Source organism: Gambusia affinis, linkage group LG08 (assembly GCF_019740435.1).
Source record: "Gambusia affinis linkage group LG08, SWU_Gaff_1.0, whole genome shotgun sequence".
Classification (NCBI taxonomy): Eukaryota; Metazoa; Chordata; class Actinopteri; order Cyprinodontiformes; family Poeciliidae; genus Gambusia; species Gambusia affinis.
In genome coordinates, this window is record NC_057875.1 from 24,474,445 (window position 1) to 24,492,899 (window position 18,455).

At 41.5% G+C, this 18,455-nt stretch overlaps 1 protein-coding gene across 1 annotated transcript; it reads left to right on the forward strand.

Moving 5' to 3' along the window:
- The first annotated feature begins 153 nt into the window (after positions 1 to 153).
- ireb2 (iron-responsive element binding protein 2) lies at positions 154 to 16,327 on the forward strand. The gene is made up of 22 exons (XM_044125462.1): positions 154 to 238; positions 4,777 to 4,860; positions 4,942 to 5,107; positions 5,203 to 5,340; positions 5,429 to 5,668; positions 6,206 to 6,275; positions 6,379 to 6,562; positions 6,645 to 6,784; positions 6,883 to 7,054; positions 7,281 to 7,381; positions 8,376 to 8,492; positions 8,573 to 8,732; positions 8,895 to 9,030; positions 9,509 to 9,593; positions 9,675 to 9,831; positions 11,113 to 11,237; positions 11,309 to 11,413; positions 11,509 to 11,651; positions 12,218 to 12,365; positions 12,497 to 12,619; positions 13,766 to 13,951; positions 14,030 to 16,327. The coding sequence occupies exons 1-22, from the start codon at positions 214 to 216 to the stop codon at positions 14,189 to 14,191; spliced, it is 2,967 nt and encodes a 988-aa protein (XP_043981397.1). The 5' UTR covers positions 154 to 213; the 3' UTR covers positions 14,192 to 16,327.
- The last annotated feature ends 2,128 nt before the right edge of the window (positions 16,328 to 18,455 follow it).

The following is an 18,455-nucleotide window of genomic DNA, read 5'->3' on the forward strand; positions in this document are numbered from 1 at the left end:
ATCTTGTATTTCTTAAAAACATGGCTTTTTTTTATCCATATAGTTTCTAAAAATTGCTGTTTAATGTTTATTCTACAACAAATTTCTGGTTGGGCGTGACCGAGCAGCTCTGTACTCTGATTGGTTAAATTACGGTTTGCTGTTTTGTAATTGGTCCGCCCTGGGTAGGTTCTGCAGTGGGAGAAGGGGCCCGTGTTGATTTCAGGAGTCATCATGGCGCTCAATGCGACAATTAAAGGTAAAACGAGTCTTTTACGAACCTTCTACGGACAAGTCCGAGTGGCTACAGCGTGTAAACTAATCGAAAAAAACAGTTCTGAAACGGACTCTTCGCTCGTAGGAGAACTTCGGCCTGTTTCACGTGAACGTTATATAAAGGGCCCCGACAGAAAAGCTAGCACGTAGCTAACGCAATAATACAGATATGACAGCTAGTATGGCAAAAAAGAAAATGCTAAAGGCTAAACCCGTTGGTGTCTTTCTTGATGCCATTGCCACGACTTTTACCTAAATGATTCCTGCTTGTGTTTTGTTTTATAACTAAACTGGTTCTTGTTATCTCTAGAAGAGGTTAAGCCGGTAGCTCGATAAGTGCTCTTCACAAGTGTGCTTTACGATAAGAGGGTATGTTAGCTTTTCGCACCTAGGCTAGCTCTGCACCTCTCTTCCTCACCTTGACATTATGAAAACATGCTAAGATGTTTTAATGAAAACCTGGCACACAACACTTTTACATTGACCGTTTACAGCCATTACATAATTTATGAAGACTCTGGGTTTTAGTGTTATAATATTTGCTGGGAAAAAGATCGGCCTTTCAGACCAGAACCAGTCAGTGGAAAACTCCAAATTGTAATATATTTAACAAGCAAAAGGTTTCTTGAAAAACTCCCTGCTTTATCAGTGTTTGTCTCTCATATACATTATTACTCTGTTCTTAACTTTACTGCTTTACAGTATTACCTATTATAACACTATTAATGCGTAAACTAATATATAATTACACACCTGTACACACATTCTGCTGCTGCAACCTAGATACCGTTATACAGTTTTTTGTTTTCACTCTATTAGCATAGCATCTGTATTTATATCTATGTTGTTAATAACAACGCATAAGATTCAACAGTGCATGGTTGTATGTAGAATATTTATATTGTTTCTAAGTGGTAAATATGTAGAGTTTATACCTGGCTTCACTGTGTGGCATTCAGTTTTCCTACATAGAAAACAAATTGGAAATTTGAATTATATATTTTGGATAAAATGGGAAAAGCTAATTTAAAACTTTACCTCATATACAACTGTCTAAATATTATCCAACCATCTCCTCATACTAGTGACTGGAATATGAGTGATTTGTTTTAAATTATTTTCCATTGTAGAAATATCTGCCATACAAATAGTTAAGTCTTGTTAAAATGCCTCAATATTAAATCTGATTTAGTCTGAAAAGAATGGGATTTTGTCATTGAAACTGAGTAGGAAACCATTTTACTTTGTTTTTCTTTTCACTCTTGCATCTATTGAAGTGTGAGACTAATCGGGCTCTACTGTGTTTATTCTTTTTCTTGTTGCTACTCTTTAGTCAGTGGCCATGAATTGGTTTTATCTGTGACAACCTCTTTGTGCATAGAGTCGTTTTATAGCCGGTAAACCTGCAAGGCAATATTTTGTAAAAATACACAATACTGTGTGGGTGACAGGAAATTTGAATGTTAAATCAAGCTGTCGCCTGGAGAGAAACTAAACATAAAAAGCTGAAGATTGTTTGTGAACTATTGTTGAGAATAATAATTTTCCCAATTTTGTCTTTTACAGAATAAAAGAAGCATTCTCTTCTGTTCTCTAATAGTAGCTATATTTCATTTAATGGGGCAAATTAAGCTTTTTTGTTTTTACAGCTCTTTTCTAATCTTATGTCTGAGATTTTTAAAGTTAGATACAGTAATTTCTGAGTAAACTTTTAGATGTGCCTCTGCTGCACCACACCTGAATAGAATAATTGGGTCATTAAGGCTCTGGAGAACAGACTACACCAGGAGGAGGTAATTAAGCCATTTCATTCCAGTGTTTTATACCTGTGGGACATCAAAATACTGCAGGACAGCGGCCCTGGAGGACTGGAGTTTGACACAGATACAGTCAAGTGCAGCGATATATTTATAGTTTTCTCCTCTTACCACATCAATCACTTAATAATAATCACAAAATAAACATTAAGCCTGAAACCATACTACTGCAACAGACTGAATGTTCTGCTCTTTGTGTGGGAAATAATTGAGTGTTTTTTTTTTTGTTTTGTTTTTTGTGGCGTTGTTCTCAGTTGCTATGACAACGAGTCTTCGCGTAGCTGTGCTGATACAGAGAGCGAGAAAGACGTGGTTTTGAGTTGTACTTTAACGGTTTTCCTCTTTGCTGTGGAGCACAGCACGAAATTAATAATATCTACATGTCCAAGTTTGATTGAGGTAACAGAATTATTCTACGGCGGCAGCGCGGCTATGAATGACGTAAAAGAATTGTGTTTTTGCCCTCCAGCTTTGTCCACATGCGCGAAATTTCCTTATGTAAATAATAACATGCAGGGGGTCTATATTTGTAAATATTATTATGATTAAGTCAGTACCTCACCAGCTATGAACCTCACCGTATGTCACTGATGGGAGTTGTCATAACATTATTACTTGAATCCACTGAAATTATGGCTTTATTCTGATAATCTTCTAAGTTTTTTCTTATACCAACTTTTTTCTTGTATTATTATTCTTGTCCAACTTTTTTGTTTTTTTTGTTACTGTAATGCGACTCCGTCATAAGTTTTAAAACAGTGTTGCTCTAATCAGACTGGTGAAAATGAAGTCCAATTTAATTTCTAGCCTCTAACTTCTTAAAACCTCTGCTTAACTTGATAAGGTAAACCAGCCTTTACCTGTTTCAATACGTCATGCTGCAACGCCACCATATTGTTGAGTCTGTTTTAAGGAAATGCTGCAGAGATAAGGAATGCCCCCAGTGTGTCCGGCCCTCCTGCTTATTATCTCCTTTGCAGGAATGTGGCTCCCGTCTGTTTACATTATTGAACAATAAAATGAAAACCTCCGTACGTGCTTCTGTGTTTGTGTCAGTAAGCTTTTAAAATCTTAAACGGCACAAAGCAGGCAGGGTTGTTGTTGTCTTGCTTCTTGATGAAAGGTCACATCCGTGTATTGTGTGATCTGACAATAGATGTGGTAAAGTTGAGGAAGATGAGAGCTGAACTTACAGTTCGATGCTCTGCATGCTTTAGATGGTTGGTCTTAAAGGGACAGTATTAGCTTTACATCATGTTATAATGTTGCATGATGTTACCATCAAAAACATACTATACAGACCAAAGGTTTGAACACACCTTCTAATTGGATTCAATTAGAAGGTGTGTCCAAACCTTTGGTCTGTACTGTACCTGGAGCGTTACTTTGATTCTTTCATTCATGTTTGAGAAATCCTTTAATCTCCATGGGAACCATTCAGCTGTGCAAAGTGCCTGGTTGGACCAAGCCCCGCCTTTGAGGTGCAGCTCCTCCTCAGAGCTGCAGTTCCCGAGCTCCGGCCTCACAGAGCAGCCCTCCTCCCCAGTTACTCCTCCTCTCAGCTCCTTCAGACTAGCCAGCAGCAATTAGCAAACAAGTGGTGGAACACCTGAGCTCATTACAGGAGCTTCTTCTTAGTAAAACACTGGTAAAAATGTTGTTAAAGGGTTAATAGAGGAGCCATGTTACAACGACTTCCTGAAGATGGAGTTTCAGAAAGAAGACTTTTAAAGATACCGGGGTCCAATTTCAAGGCGTTACATGAATTAGGGAAATATTTTCCCCAGAAAACCTGCTGAGCCCGGGAATAGTCCACCCAGTGGCACACCATGTTTTGTGTTAAAAAATGAAGTTACAAAAATTCAGAGGTGCATGAGCAGGTGACGGTAGTCCAACAAGTATAAACCATCTTATCCTGTCTTTACTGTCAATATTATTGGTGTATAAAAAAACGTATTTACAATAAACAAATTACTCTTAGCCTGGTGGCCCGCTAGGCTTATAATACACTAGGGAAGTATTTCCTTAGTGTATTATAAAATTTCTTTTAAGTCATAGTTGGTATATATAGCATTTTTCTAACAACTGGAGGTAACATTCTGTCTTGACTATACCCTAAAATGGCACTATGGAAAACATATTACTGCCCCTTTAAATTCACCAAAGATGGCCTCAAACAAATTAATCACTGGTCTCAACGTTTGGCAGGGCTATTTATTCTTATATATTCTATGTACGGTAGACTTTTCTCAGGCAGAAGTTTGAATCGGGTGCAGACATCTTCATACACTGCGACCTGTGAGGTAACAAGCTACTAATATCTAGATTGTGTCTTTTATTTGTAAGTGTAAACTTAACACCAGTTGCCTGGGCGACTGCTGCTATCATAAACTTTGAACAATCTGAATTTATGAGTTGCAGTGACATTTCATTCCCCTTTGGGATCAATAAAGTTTTTTTGAATTTGAACCTGTACGATGCTAGATGCATTCGGATTCAATACATTTTGGTGCCCTGAAAAACAATCACTTTCTTTTGCACATTTCTGTACAGGCCTTAAATTTTATTCACAATGGTCTCAAAATGTCCTAAATTTGAGTTGGTGAAACCTGCAGGAACACTGTTATTTCTGTCATGTGACTCTTTAATTACTAGAAGATATTAAATGTCCTTTTTGGTCTAAGTGTTAACTTCTCCTCCTCAGATCACCCGTACGCCCATCTGATCGACACGTTACCAGATGGCATCAAGTTCTACAACCCACGTAAATTAGGCGACCCGAGATACGGTGAGTTTACCGCCGCGCCGTGTCTGTCGTAACGTCAGCCGTACCCCCTGGAGAATCAACTCTTTTATTTACGATACGCAGACAAACTGCCGCTGTCCGTCCGGATCTTGCTGGAGGCGGCGATTCGCAACTGCGACGGCTTCTGCACGAAAGAGGAGGATGTGCAGAACATCTTGGACTGGCAGCAGCAGCAGGAAAAAGCAGAGGTGCCGTTCTCCCCGGCACGAGTCCTTCTGCAGGACTTCACGTGAGTCTACTCACTTTTTAATTCCTCGGCTGAGAAGAAAGCGATAGTTGGGAACAAAAAAACAAACTTTTTTTTTTGCTGCGTTTGTGTGTCAGTGGTATTCCTGCTATGGTGGACCTGGCAGCTATGAGAGACGCTGTGGCCAAACACGGCGTGGACCCCAATCTAGTGAACCCCAAATGCCCCACAGACCTCATCGTAGACCACTCGCTACAAATTGATTACAGCAAATGGTTTGTTAATTAACTGGAAAGAAATCCCACCTTTGTTTGCTTGTTTGCTTCTTTATTTCCTTTTAACCTTTGAACCTTGTCACACCAGCGCCATACAGAACGCTCCCAACCCAGGCGGAGGCGACAGCTCCAACCAGAGCCAGCCTCCTCCTCGTTCCACAGCGGCCCGGCCTCCGTCCAGAGGCGGCTCCCACTGCGGGGGCCAGCGGGGCTCCTGCAGCAAGGCCGCCTGCAGCGACCCCCCCGCCTCGTCGGGCCGCCCTACCTCGGTCCAGCAGATCGAAAACACTCCCCTGCTCTGCCCCTTCCACCTGCAGCCCGTTTCTGAGTACGTCTTCACTAGTTAGAGGATTTGACTGATTCAGTCTGTGTAACACTGGGACTAGATTCAAAGAGTTTCAGTCCTTTGCAGAAGTATTCATGGCCTTTGAAGGGCTGAAGTGATTAATTCGATTAATTGTGGTTAATTGATAATTGAAATAGTCGTCAACAAATTTAGTACACAATTTTTAAATGGAGAATACAGACTCAAAAAAGGCCAATTGCTGAAATAACAACTCAGTTCTGCTCTGTTGAGGCTACATCCAAAGCACTGTGTGTGTGTGTGTGTGTGTGTGTGTGTGGCAGAAAACAAACATTTGTTCATTACCCTAAACACACCACCCACTGTAAAATACTTGCAGAATTGCAGCAACAGTGAAAATATGAGAGCGAGATTATCCTAAATTAGGCATTAGGGAGGATTCCTGTTAGTCATTTCGATGTGGGAAAGTTCAAAGGTCGTGCACAAGTTAAGCATTCTTGCAAGGTAATGTAGATATTAGTGTTTTGCTAACTGTGGATTTTCACTTAATCTTTTTTGCAGAGTGGAAACGGCTTTGAAGAACCAGGAAATGGAACTGCAGCGAAACAAAGAGAGGCTCCATTTTTTTAAGGTACCAAAACATCAGTTGTGTTTGGATTTCACGTAGAGAAGATAAAATGAATGTTCATTTGGACGAGACTCCTCGTTGACCTTTCTCCTCGTCTGCCCAACAGTGGTGTTCGAAGGCTTTTAAAAATGTGAACGTGGTTCCTCCGGACGTCGGCGCCGTCCACCAGGTGAACCTGGAGTACCTGTCCAGGGTGGTGCAGGTCAGCGACGGGCTGATCTACCCCGACAGCGTGGTGGGCACCGACTCCCACACCACCATGATCAACGGCCTGGGAATCCTGGGATGGGGTACGGCCTCTTCCAGCCGACGTTTCTCAGCTTTTCGTTTAAACTGCATCATCGGTAACTGGCTTCACATTGTCTTTTCCAGGCGTTGGAGGAATCGAGTCTGAAGCGGTGATGCTGGGCCAACCGGTGTCGCTGACCCTACCTCAGGTGGTGGGCTGTAAGCTGGTGGGCTCCATCAACCCGCTGGCCACCTCCATCGACATCGTCCTCGGCATCACAAAGGTTCCTTTTTAGGGTCGATCAACTATAGTAGCTTTAGATGTTCCAGATAACAACGCTCTGAGCTTCGGGTTTGTCTCTCTGGTCTTTTGTTTTCTCAGCACTTGCGGCAGGCGGGAATCTCTGGGAAGTTTGTTGAGTTTTTTGGACCAGGTGTCTCCCAGCTGTCGGCGCCTGACCGGACCACCATCGCCAATATGTGTCCAGAATACAACGCCACTGTCAGCTTTTTCCCCATCGACCACGTAACACTCAAGCACTTTAAAAAGACAAGTGAGTAAAATGAGCAATCAAAGTGGGCATGCTTTCAATTAATAAACTATGACTGATAGAATATAAAGATATTTATGAAGGTCAAGTTCAACTTTTCTGTACACCTCAACTTTTCAAAAGAGACTCCCACGTACACATGAAATGTATTTGAGCTAAAAAAAAAAGAAGTGGATTTTGTATGAAATGTCCCTTTTTTTCTGTAATGTATTTTAATTCGTCCTTCCAGATTTCACTGACAAGAAGCTTGAATTACTGCAGTCCTACATGAAGGCTGTAAATCTTTTCCGAAGCTATGAAGAATCCTCAGAAGATCCTCAGTTCTCAGAGGTAATTTCACATCGGATCATCCATCCATCCATTTTCTGTTCACCCTTTATCCCTAATGGGGTCAGGAGGGTTGCTGGTTCCTCTCCAGCTGCGTCCCGGGTGAGAAGCGGGGTCACCCTGGACAGGTCGCCAGTCTGTCGCAGGGCAACACAGAGACACACAACCATTCACACACACACTCACACCTAGGGAGAATTTAGAGAGCCCAATTAACCTGACAGTCATGTTTTTGGACTGTGGGAGGAAGCCGGAGAACCCGGAGAGAACCCACCATTCACAGGGAGAACATGCAAACTCCATGCAGAAAGACCCCGGACCGGGATTCGAACCCAGGACCTTCTTGCTGCAAGGCAACAGCTCTACCAACTGCGCCACTGTGCAGCCTCGCCAGCAGATTAATAAAACGTTTTTTTTTGTTTTTTTTAAAGTAATTCAATTCAAAAAGTGAAAGTCAGATGTTATTCTGCTTCCTTAAACACAAGATGATATATTTGGGGGGAACAGGGCTGTCAGCCTGTGTGTGGAAAGGCACCAATTTTGAAAAAACTCCAGTTTAACTATGCACAAACATATTCATGTGACATTTTAATTGTTTCTTGATGAAAACATTGCAATTGGAACATTTTATTTTTTCAACGTTGGTGAAATGTGGACAAAGTTTTGCACACCTGTGTTATAGTGACTGCCTGCTTCAGTTTAATGCTTTTTATTAAAATGCTTAATTAGACTTAGTGAGAAACTTTATGTTGAATTTTCATTATCTTTAAACCTTTTCCATTAAATTTATTAGAAATTAACTCTTAATACATTACACTGGTTTCAGTTTTTGAATTGAATTCCTGAAATAAATTAACTTTTAAAATTGTATTCTAATTTAGATGCAGCTGTATTCCTTTGTACTTGACTCTCTGTCAATTTAAGTGCGTTGTCTGAAAGGTTTTAGAAGCCACAGTGTATTCAATGAGCTCCGCTGAAGCCAGCGATGTTTGTGCAGGTGATCGAGATCAACCTGAGCTCCATGGTTCCCCAAGTCAGCGGACCCAAAAGACCCCAAGACAGAGTGGCTGTCAGCAGCATGAAGGACGACTTCCAGAGCTGCCTCAACGAGAAGGTAACCTGGACGGGTGTATGCGCTGATTCCTCTTGTTGCTAGGCAGCGGAGCTTTCCAGTAACTTCTCCTTTTGTCCCAGGTGGGATTTAAAGGCTTCCACATCTCCAAGGAGAAGCAGGACGTCCGCGTCCCCTTCCTGCACTGCGGTCAGGAGTATCAGCTGGCGCACGGCTCCGTGGTCATCGCCGCCGTCATCAGCTGCACCAACAACTGCAACCCGTCTGTCATGCTCACCGCAGGTATGCCAAAGTTTAAATTCAGACGTGAACTGTTTAGTCTTCTCAGCAAAACTGAGCTCAGTTTCAAGGCGGTGGAAGCTGGACACAACACAGATAGCGTGAGAACGCTTTTCATCAAGGTCGCAGCTCGGCTTTGCTCACTCTGTTCCTCGCCGTCGACAGGCCTGATGGCCAAGAAGGCCGTAGAAGCCGGGCTCGTCGTCAAGCCCTACATCCGGACCAGCCTGGCTCCTGGAAGTGGCATGGTCACCCACTACCTCAACGCCAGTGGAGTCTTGCCTTACTTCAACCAGCTGGGGTGAGCAGGTTTTACGCACCGACAGCACAGGAAATGACATCAGCAGCCTTGAAGAAGAGGTTTCAGTTACATATTTACACTTTACGTCTCAGAGAGAAGGTTTTAGCCTCGATCTGGTGAAATAAAACTCATTTAGAGCCACTAATGTTCAGTCACATAAACATATTTTAGAATAATGTACTGCAGGGAATTTGTTGTAACTTTTAAAAGCATTTTATTTCTTTGTTTTAGAATGAAAAAACAAAACAAAGATAAAACCTTTTTTTTTTTTAAAGGTTGGATCCATTTTCTTCTGTGGGATGTCAAGTTTATTTATTTGCGTAGCACATTTCAGTAACAGAGGAGTTTAAAGTGCTTTAAACCATAAAAACATCATCCAGTCAAATACCATCATCAAAATCATTAAACAAATAGACATCCAGCGTATTGATCAACATTAACCAAAGTTCCATAAATAATGGCTGTGATCATGTGACAGGTTCGAGGTCATAGGTTACGGCTGCGCCACCTGCGTGGGGAACACAGCGCCGCTACCAGAAGCCGTAGTCGACGCCATCAAAAAGGTAACTCCCACCGCCGCCGCTCTCCGTCTGCCCTCACTCAGACTCTGTACTGAGTCTCAGTCTCGCTGTCCGTCGTTTCAGGGGGACCTGGTGGCCTGCGGTTTGTTGTCTGGCAACAGGCACTTCGAAGGTCGCCTGTGTGACTGCGTGCGCGCCAACTACCTGGCCTCCCCTCCCCTGGTGGTGGCGTACGCCATCGCAGGCACGGTGGGAATCGACTTTGAGAAAGAGCCTCTGGGTGAGACGGGCGCCGCCCGCGGCTCCATAAGCTGTTTGTCTAGAAGCTGGAGATCAGCCGGGGATTTTAGGAATTTGGTCGGATTACAGTCAGTGAGCAGGAATGGATTCAGCGTCTTGTTTAGTCACGTCTCAACCGCCGGCGAAGTAAAAGAAAAAAAATCTTTTATCTTCTGCAACCTGGTTGTATTTTAATCTAAACATTTAATTTGCTCTGCTTAGAGGCTTTGGAAAAGGTCTGGAGTTATTTAATAATTTTTAGAAATATTTATTTGCTTCTGTTTTTTTTATTATTATTGTTTTTTTTACACCGATGTGACTAAAATTAAGCATTTTAGTCTAAAAGCAGGAAGTAGATTGTGGAGCACAGCATTCTGGGTAAATACAACCAAAACAAATGCACGTGTCTCGCGCTAGCAGGAGAAATGGCTTGTGGACTTTAGCCAAAGGCAAAAGAGAAATCCTTCAACCGCTACAATCTGACGCTACTCCATTTTTGTTTACATTTTGCAAAGAAGAAGTTTGCACTCACACCTTCTTCTGAGGTTTATGTCATTTCCTTAAGCGTTTCTTGGTGCAGCGTTTCCACCACAGGCGGCAGGTTTTTCAATTAGTTTGGTTGGTTTGACACAAAACTGTGTGAAAGCTGAAAACGTAACAAATGTTGCAATTTTGAACCCCAATCAACCCAAGAAAGCGTCTGGTCAGTTTTATCGTTTACATTTGAACAATAAAATATTAAAACCATGAAAAGAACATCAGGTTTGAAACATCTTGGTCTAAATAACTCAGTGTAGTGGGATTTTGGTGAGTTTAGGTGAGTTTTGACGCTTTGTAGTTTGATATTTTCCACAGAAAATTTTCCGTGGCTGCCGCATATTTTCACGACGGAGAAAAAGTGCATATATTTACGCAAACTGTGACGCAAAGTAAAGTTTTATACATGCCGACTTGTGCGTAAAATGTGACGCCGCGCATTTTTTGTTTGCTTTGTGCACGAGGCCCCAGATCCTCGTCCCTCTCTGGTGCATCTTGCTAGCAGGTGAAGTTGTTTCAGAAATGTTCGCATCTCTTGTTAAGTCCAATCTGATTTAATCTGAACAATATAGCAAAGTAGAAATGATAAAAAAAAGTGTCAAAATGTGAAAAAGTTCAAAGGACGTGATTTTTTCTTCTTCTTCATCTTCAAGCCTTGTGTTCCCTCTGCTTGTCCTCGGAAAGCTCTTTAAAAAGCGAACATATTCAAAAACGTGATTTTCAGCTTATGTTTCAAATTGAACAGGCCGGACTTCGGAGGGAAAGGAAGTGTATCTTCGTGACATTTGGCCGTCCAGAGAGGAGGTCCAGCAGACCGAGGAGGACACGGTCATCTCCTCCATCTTTAAGGACCTCAGGAGGAGGATGGAGGTCAGAACCTGTTCTGCTGTTGAATTAATCCTGCTGCACATGCAAACCGTGAGACCTTTGCTCTCCTTCAGAAAGGGAACACCTTCTGGAACAAGATTGAATGTCCAGACTCTGTGGTTTTCCCCTGGGATCACAAGTCCACGTATATCCGCTCGCCGCCGTTCTTCACCAAACTCGTAGGTCCCTCCACCAGAGCCGGCGCTTCTTCCTGCATCGCAGCAACCGTCGCCTTCTCACCTCTTCCCTTTTATCGTTTTTTTTTTCACCCCAGAGTAAAGATATTCCTCCGCTCCAGTCGATAGAAAACGCTCACGCCTTACTGTTCCTCGGAGACAAAGTGACCACGGATCACATCTCACCAGCCGGCAGCATCGCCAGAGTCAGCGCCGCCGCCAAGTACCTGCAGAGCAAACGGTCAGTGCCACACCGCCAGCTGGTGAGCTGATTTCTCTGGACGATAAATGGTCACAGAAGTTACTGTGATAAATTGACAATATTGTCATTTTGAGACCATTTTCAACTAGTATAACAATAATGATGGCATATTAGTGCAAGTACACCCATCGAAGGATCACTAAACTTTTATTTCAAAAGAATAATTAATGCTGGAACTTGAATTTTGCTGGACAATAAGTTGTCCCAGTTGTTTTCACTGTAAAGGTAACGACATAATAATGCAAGACAAAGAATAAACTTTAAATTCTTACAAACATCTAAAACCGGAACTGGAAGACATTTTATATATCCAAAACAAATCAACCAAACAATAGAAAACAACAAATGAAATTAATAAAAAATTGCATTTCAATAAACAACAATCTTTAAGCTTGGACAGGAAAAACAGGCAGAAGTGTCAGGTAGTGCGAACTTTGCACTTAGCATCAAATGTTAGCAGCATTTCATTGATTTATTGCTAATTGTGACGGTTCCAAGCTGCTTCAAATGATCTCAACTCTCACATTGTGTCTCTGCGTCCCCAGGCTGACGCCGCGGGAGTTTAACTCGTACGGCGCTCGCCGAGGGAACGACGCGGTGATGATGAGAGGAACCTTCGCCAGCATCAAGCTCCACAATCGGTTCATTGGCAAGCCGGGCCCAAAGACTCTGCATATTCCCTCTGGCCAGACTGTGAGAGGAAACCTAACCGGTCTAGTACATGTAAATGTTGAGTGCTGGTTGATTCAGCCTGAGTCCAGTTTCAATGGTTCTCTCTCTCTGTGTGTGTATGTGCTTGTGGGTGTGTGTATGTGCATGCGCAGCTGGATGTGTTTGAGGCAGCTGATCGCTATCAGAGAGACGGCACGCCTCTCATCATCCTGGCAGGAAAAGACTACGGCTCTGGAAACTCCAGGGACTGGGTAGCTAAGGGACCGTACCTGCTGGTAAATCACACACACACACTGACGCACACACACATGCGCACACATGTTTGCTTGGCTATCTTTGTGGGGGCTTTCCATTGACTTCCATTCATTTCTACAGCCTAAACCTTAACCATCACATACCTAACCCTAACCAAAACTCAATTCACACCTCCATCCTAAATCTGACCTCTGACCCAAAAACAGCGTTTCTCCTTGTGGGTCCAGACTTCAGTCCCCACAAGGAGCAGTGGGTCCCCACAACGTAGTATATGTCAGGAAAATGGAATTAAAACAAACACACACCAATAGTCATACTTTAACATTACGCACCATGAATGTTGATTGTATATTATTGAAATTACATTAAAATAATTAGTGAACATTCATTTTCTAGTTTTTACGCAGGCTTAATAGGATTTAGGTGGATTTAGTCCACCTCGTTTGACTGAGGTGGACTTTGACTGGGCCATTCTAAAAAATGAGTTAGGGTTAAAGCACAAGTCGGTGGCTGGAAGGTGAACCTCCACCTCAGTTTCAAACCTTTTTGAACCTTGCAGGTTAGGAGATTTCTGAAGTTCCTGGATTTCATTTTAGGGTCTTAAAAATACTCTTTAAAATCTGAAAACAATATTTATGTCCTTTGTCTTTCACTTTACAATAATGCACCATTTCAATTGTATCAATTAATCAAATATTTTTGTTTTTGCAAATTTAATTTTTCAAAAATCTTTTTTTTTCCTCCACCGATGGGCTGGGTCGAGAGATGTTAGCGCACCCTAGAGGCGCCATCTTGTTTGACCGGCTTCTATTTATTTGAACTTTGAATTCACTTCAATCCACAAAAGGAATTACTGAAATAAAAAATACTTTTTAATTTATCTTCTGTCACGTGAAGAAAGGCAAGGAGGAAAAATTTTAGTTTAGGTGTATGGCCGGAGCCCGACCCAATCTAAACTCTAAATAAAAATTTATTAAAGTCGGAAATCAAATTGGGTATAAAAAAAAAATCCTACATTTTATTTATAAGTCGTATCGACCAGCTTTACTACTTTGTTTGTTTCTGTCTTGGAAAATCTCCAATCACAATGAAGTTAGACATCATAACGTAGGAAAAACTTACTTTTTAAACCTTGATTCCTTTGTTTTGTTTTTTTTTTTTCCCAGGGCGTCCGCGCCGTCATCGCCGAGAGCTTCGAGAAGCTCCACAAGAGCCAGCTGGTGGGGATGGGCATAATGCCGCTGCAGTTTGAGGCGGGGCAAAACGCCGACACCCTGGAGCTGAGCGGGAAGGAGCGCTTCAGCGTGGCGCTGCCGGAGCGCCTGCGGCCGCGGCAGCAGCTGACCGTCAGGGTGAGGCGTCTGAGCAGCGTCTGCGTCTCTGGGAATCTCCACGCAGTTCACTGATTTCTTTTGGTTCTTTCCCTCCAGACCAGCAAAGGGACGTCGTTCAGCGTCACGGCGCTGTTCGACTCCGAGGTGGACGTTAACGTTTTCCAACACGGGGGGCTTCTGAGGTACGTCGCTCGGACTGTGGTGGAAAACGGACCGGACGCCGCCGCCGCTGGCGAACAGCAGCCGACTTCGGTCTGAATCCTCTGCCGGTTCTCGGTCTCCTCCGCTTCTACGTCCTCAGACTTTTGGAACGTCCGTTTTTTTTGTTTGTTCGTTTTTTAGTTTTTGTTGTTTTTTGTTTTTTAAACCTGTAGCGTGAGCATCTTTTAAGTTAATACACAAACGTCAACATTTCTGGCTTATAAACCCAAGAAGAAGAAGAAGAAGAAGAAGAAGAAGAAACGACGCGTGTGGAGAATGTACTGCCTGTAAACGTGGTTGTCTTGTGTTTCGTTGCTGGAGAACTCTCGAGGTTTTTCACTTGACTGTTCTGTATCCAACACCGCTTTGGAAAGCTAAGATGGAGCGCTTCATCGCCAATTTCCCCCCTGATGTCAGAATTCTGCATGATTTTTTAAATTTTCCGTCTGAGCAGAACCGTCTCATGTGCTGGTGGTATTTCTTTAATTGGGTATTTTCCAGAAAATAACAGTTTTGTGGTAAAATCAATTGTGTCGATGCTCTTCACCCGTACGATGCCGGTCAGAAGTTTGGCTTTTTATTTTATGGTCGGTCAACAATACAACATACAACCAGCGATTGTATTTTGCAAAACAATAATTCACTGTTTTATCTACCCTCCAATCGGTCAAAATTGTCCATAGACTATATCTAATATTTTGTCAAATGTCCTTCAGTAAAGTTTTATTCTTTGCAGTCCATTTGACTGCATCGTCTTTCCAGAAATGCTGATAAATTTTAAGAATAACCCACAAATTTTCAACAGGGTGGACATCCGGTCCGCTGCAATCAGTAATGCTGACATACTTTGACCAATCCAGAACCGGCTCTGATGTGAGCTTGTTGTTGTCGCAGAACTTTATCTTCGACTTTCATCCATTGAACCCAAACTGTCGTCAACTCTGCACGGATCATTGAGCTCCGTTTAGAGAAACTCTTTATGGTTAGATTGGCCTTTTTGGTCTTCATGACAAGACATATGTATGGTAGTGGATGCATCATGCTGTGGAAATGGTGCATTTTATACTTGGAAAAAAAAAATCCATCTTCAATTTAAATATTTTTGCCCTGCAAAAGCAGTACACTTGGGATTAGACTAAATTAACTTCAAAGTAATTATTCAGCAAAAATATGACCTAAATAGTTAAGTAAATAATTATTCATTAATTTTAAATAGCACTAGTTCCACTGGTATATTTTTCACTTACAGTAAGAAATTTTGCCCATGTTCTAACTGGAACTATTACTTTTTTAAAAGTCAATATTAAGGAATAATTCACTTTAAACAAGCTCCTATTTTTTGCTGAAAAGTTCCTTGTAAGTTAGTTTTGTCTTATTTCAGGCGTACTAAGATGTTTGCACTAGAAACTGGACCAAAAAATGTTTTGCATTTTAATGCAGGGGTGTCCAAGGTGTGGCTCGGGGGCCATTTGTGGCCGTTGAAATGATGCAGTAAAAGCAACAATGGTAGGTAATGGATTAATAAAAGCTCATCCTGACGTCCATGTCCATAAACGTGCGAGCTGCGCTGATCAGGAGCTAGCTGTTGGTGCTAACCGCTGCCGCAGCTAAGACTCCCGATCATCGTCAAATCTCCCAAATCCGACGCTATTCATTAAAAGTCTCGCTTTAAGAACATTTTCCTCGCTGTAATGACTGATGTGGCTCCGGGTGTAATTACAGATTTTTATCTCGTTCCTGCGTCCTTCGTGACGTAGAACGACCTCATTCGGTAAACATCACTTCATCCACTCTGTAAGAGGTGTTTTTGTGGAAAAAAATAACAGATTTTCAGCACCGATTTACGGATTTAAGGTGTTTAACATCAAAACCCACCAAACGTTGCGTGACGTCATCATGTGATTTAATGAGCGGTCTGAAACTTGTTCAGTGCTTTCTTTTCATCAACAGCTGCCAGAATGATTCATGTTTTCTTTGTTGTTTGGTGCCTCGTGAAGACATTGTTAGCGCTTTCATCTCCTCGTTTGGTATAACAGGAAGTGTAGCTCATCGTCTGTTTCCGGTTTGCCGCCTGGTTCCGAGCGGATTGCTTAAATCGCAGGATGAAATGTTCCGGGGGAGAGGGCAGTGAACCGCCTCACAGCACGTCTTGATGTAAATAATTTTTAATAAATGGCAAAGATGACACGCTTATTTGTCTGTTGTGGAGTTTCTTTGTTTATAACATTTTAATTGAACATTTATTTGGCTTGCAACCATTTTCCTCTTTTTACATCAGTTACAATGACTCAAGGTATTTCTGTTTGATAAATGTCAAAAATAATGAGAGAATCTTTTGATTTTGATCTTTTAAAATTAAAATATTTACACACATTTTTGCTAACAAATCTGTCTTTTTTTTATTTTTTTTTATAAGGCTTTCTTAAAAATGACTTTTCTTGTCTGAATGTCTTTTCAGCCGGTGCTCAGGACTCGTCTCACGCTTTCGGAAGACTTTCTGTTTCAGGGTGGATGCACACATTTTGTGGCAAAGCATTCGTCTCTGGCACACAGAACTTGGACACCATTCAACTCCAATATTGACATCATCTGAGTTTCCCCAAATTGCTTCAAGTCACAAGTAGTATTGGTGGGTAACAGTCCCAATTTTTTTTTTCTTACCCAAAAACATATTAAAGGTGTGAAATAGACCAGACCTTCCTATTCTGGAAGGTTTGGTTATCACACCTATTCTGAAGTCCAAATCATCCAGAATAGGAAGGTCTGCTCTATTTCACACCTTCCAGAATAAACGTGATCATCAGACCTTCCAGAATAGGTGTGAAGACCAAAAATGCTAAGAAAAAACTATATTAAAATTTATAAAAGTTAACTATTAGTCAAAACCACGAAATAAATAAAAAAAATCCTAAAAGCGCACACGGTGTCAGTACACCCCCTAGTGGACGGCGTATGAAGCGTGTGCTCCACGGTACCACTGGACTCCTTGCGTAACCGCGCGCAGGGACCGTGGGGTTCACACGACCTCTCCTGGGACAGGGCTGAAATGAAACCTAAAATAAAAGAAATTCAGATGTGTGTTGTTGTTCCTAAAACAGGAAATGACATAAATTCACGATACAAAATAGCAAATACGGAAGCTACAGTCAGCAGTGAATAGATACCTGGAGGCAAACAACGCTGGAAGAGGATCTAAAATGAACAGATAAGGAGAACGAACATGAGGTGAGCTGCAACTAACTTTTATTGACAGATTATAAAACTTTAACCCAAAGATGTCAGTAAAATTGAAGGCTGCTGTGTCATGACAAGTGTTTAGAAAGAACCGCCATCTTGGCGCCGATTTTTTTCAGCTCATTGAATAGTTCATTAGCGTTGTTTAAAATAATTTTCTTGGCTTGTTCATGAAAATGCTTTTACTTTTACAGAAGTAAAAGCATTTTTATTGGTTTCAGCTGATTCGGTCATAAAATAAAATGCCCTGGCAGTGTTTCTGTAGCATTAGCACTAAAGTTATACAAGATTAAAGTGCTATGCTAACCATTTTTCCTCTTTCGGATTACTCCAATTTACAAGCTTTAACTATAAATGTTCTGCTTCTCTAACACAAGTAGCAGCTCTATGCATTAAGATTATTTGAGCCTGAAACATCTATAAACACCTGGGGTTCCTCAGGGATGTGTGCTTAGCTTCCTAACTTTTCTTTTCAGTTCAAGTCTTTAGTGCTCTGCATCCGAAAAAAAAGTCAAGAAGACCTTCTATTCATTTTTAAGATGTACAGTACCTATAACAAGTTTTCACTCCTTTTGTTTTTATTGCTTTTACAAAATCATTAAAATGTAGCTTTTGATAGAAAGTACCAAAAATATCCTTTAACAAAGTAAAAATTGTTTTATACAAAATAACGACAATGGGGAGAGGGATTAAGAAAGAGTCAAAACGGCGAGCCTCTTTATGAAATCTTCAAGAGCAAACAGTGCAACTTTTATTGATTTGTTTTTTTTAAGGAATCTATGACAGTGTATGTCCCGACATTACAATAGTGACAGCGGCCATACAGACAATTTTAGTAATGTGGTGTAGAAATACGTTTAAAAAAAAAAAGCTTGGGTCTAAAGAAAGAAAAAAAATCTCAGGACATTACAAGATCTTCCATGTGAAAACGGTGATGAAGTTTAGTTTTTGCTGTGAAGAACCGAGACGTTAAAGCAGGAACCAGGTGGAAGATTTGCCTCCGTACGGCAGTGACGTGTTCCAGATGTACAGTTTAAGACATTCTTGATTCGTCACTCCTTCATTCTTGTTGAATAATTTACCCAAA

What these genes read in the sequence shown, in the direction of transcription:
- ireb2 (XM_044125462.1), top strand. Translation starts at nt 214, where the DNA reads ATGGCGCTCAATGCGACAATTAAAG. An exon ending in AGAGGCTCCATTTTTTTAAG is followed by an intron (nt 6,276 to 6,378) that starts GTACCAAAACAT and finishes TCTGCCCAACAG; the next exon opens with TGGTGTTCGAAGGCTTTTAA. An exon ending in ACCTCAGGAGGAGGATGGAG is followed by an intron (nt 11,238 to 11,308) that starts GTCAGAACCTGT and finishes GCTCTCCTTCAG; the next exon opens with AAAGGGAACACCTTCTGGAA.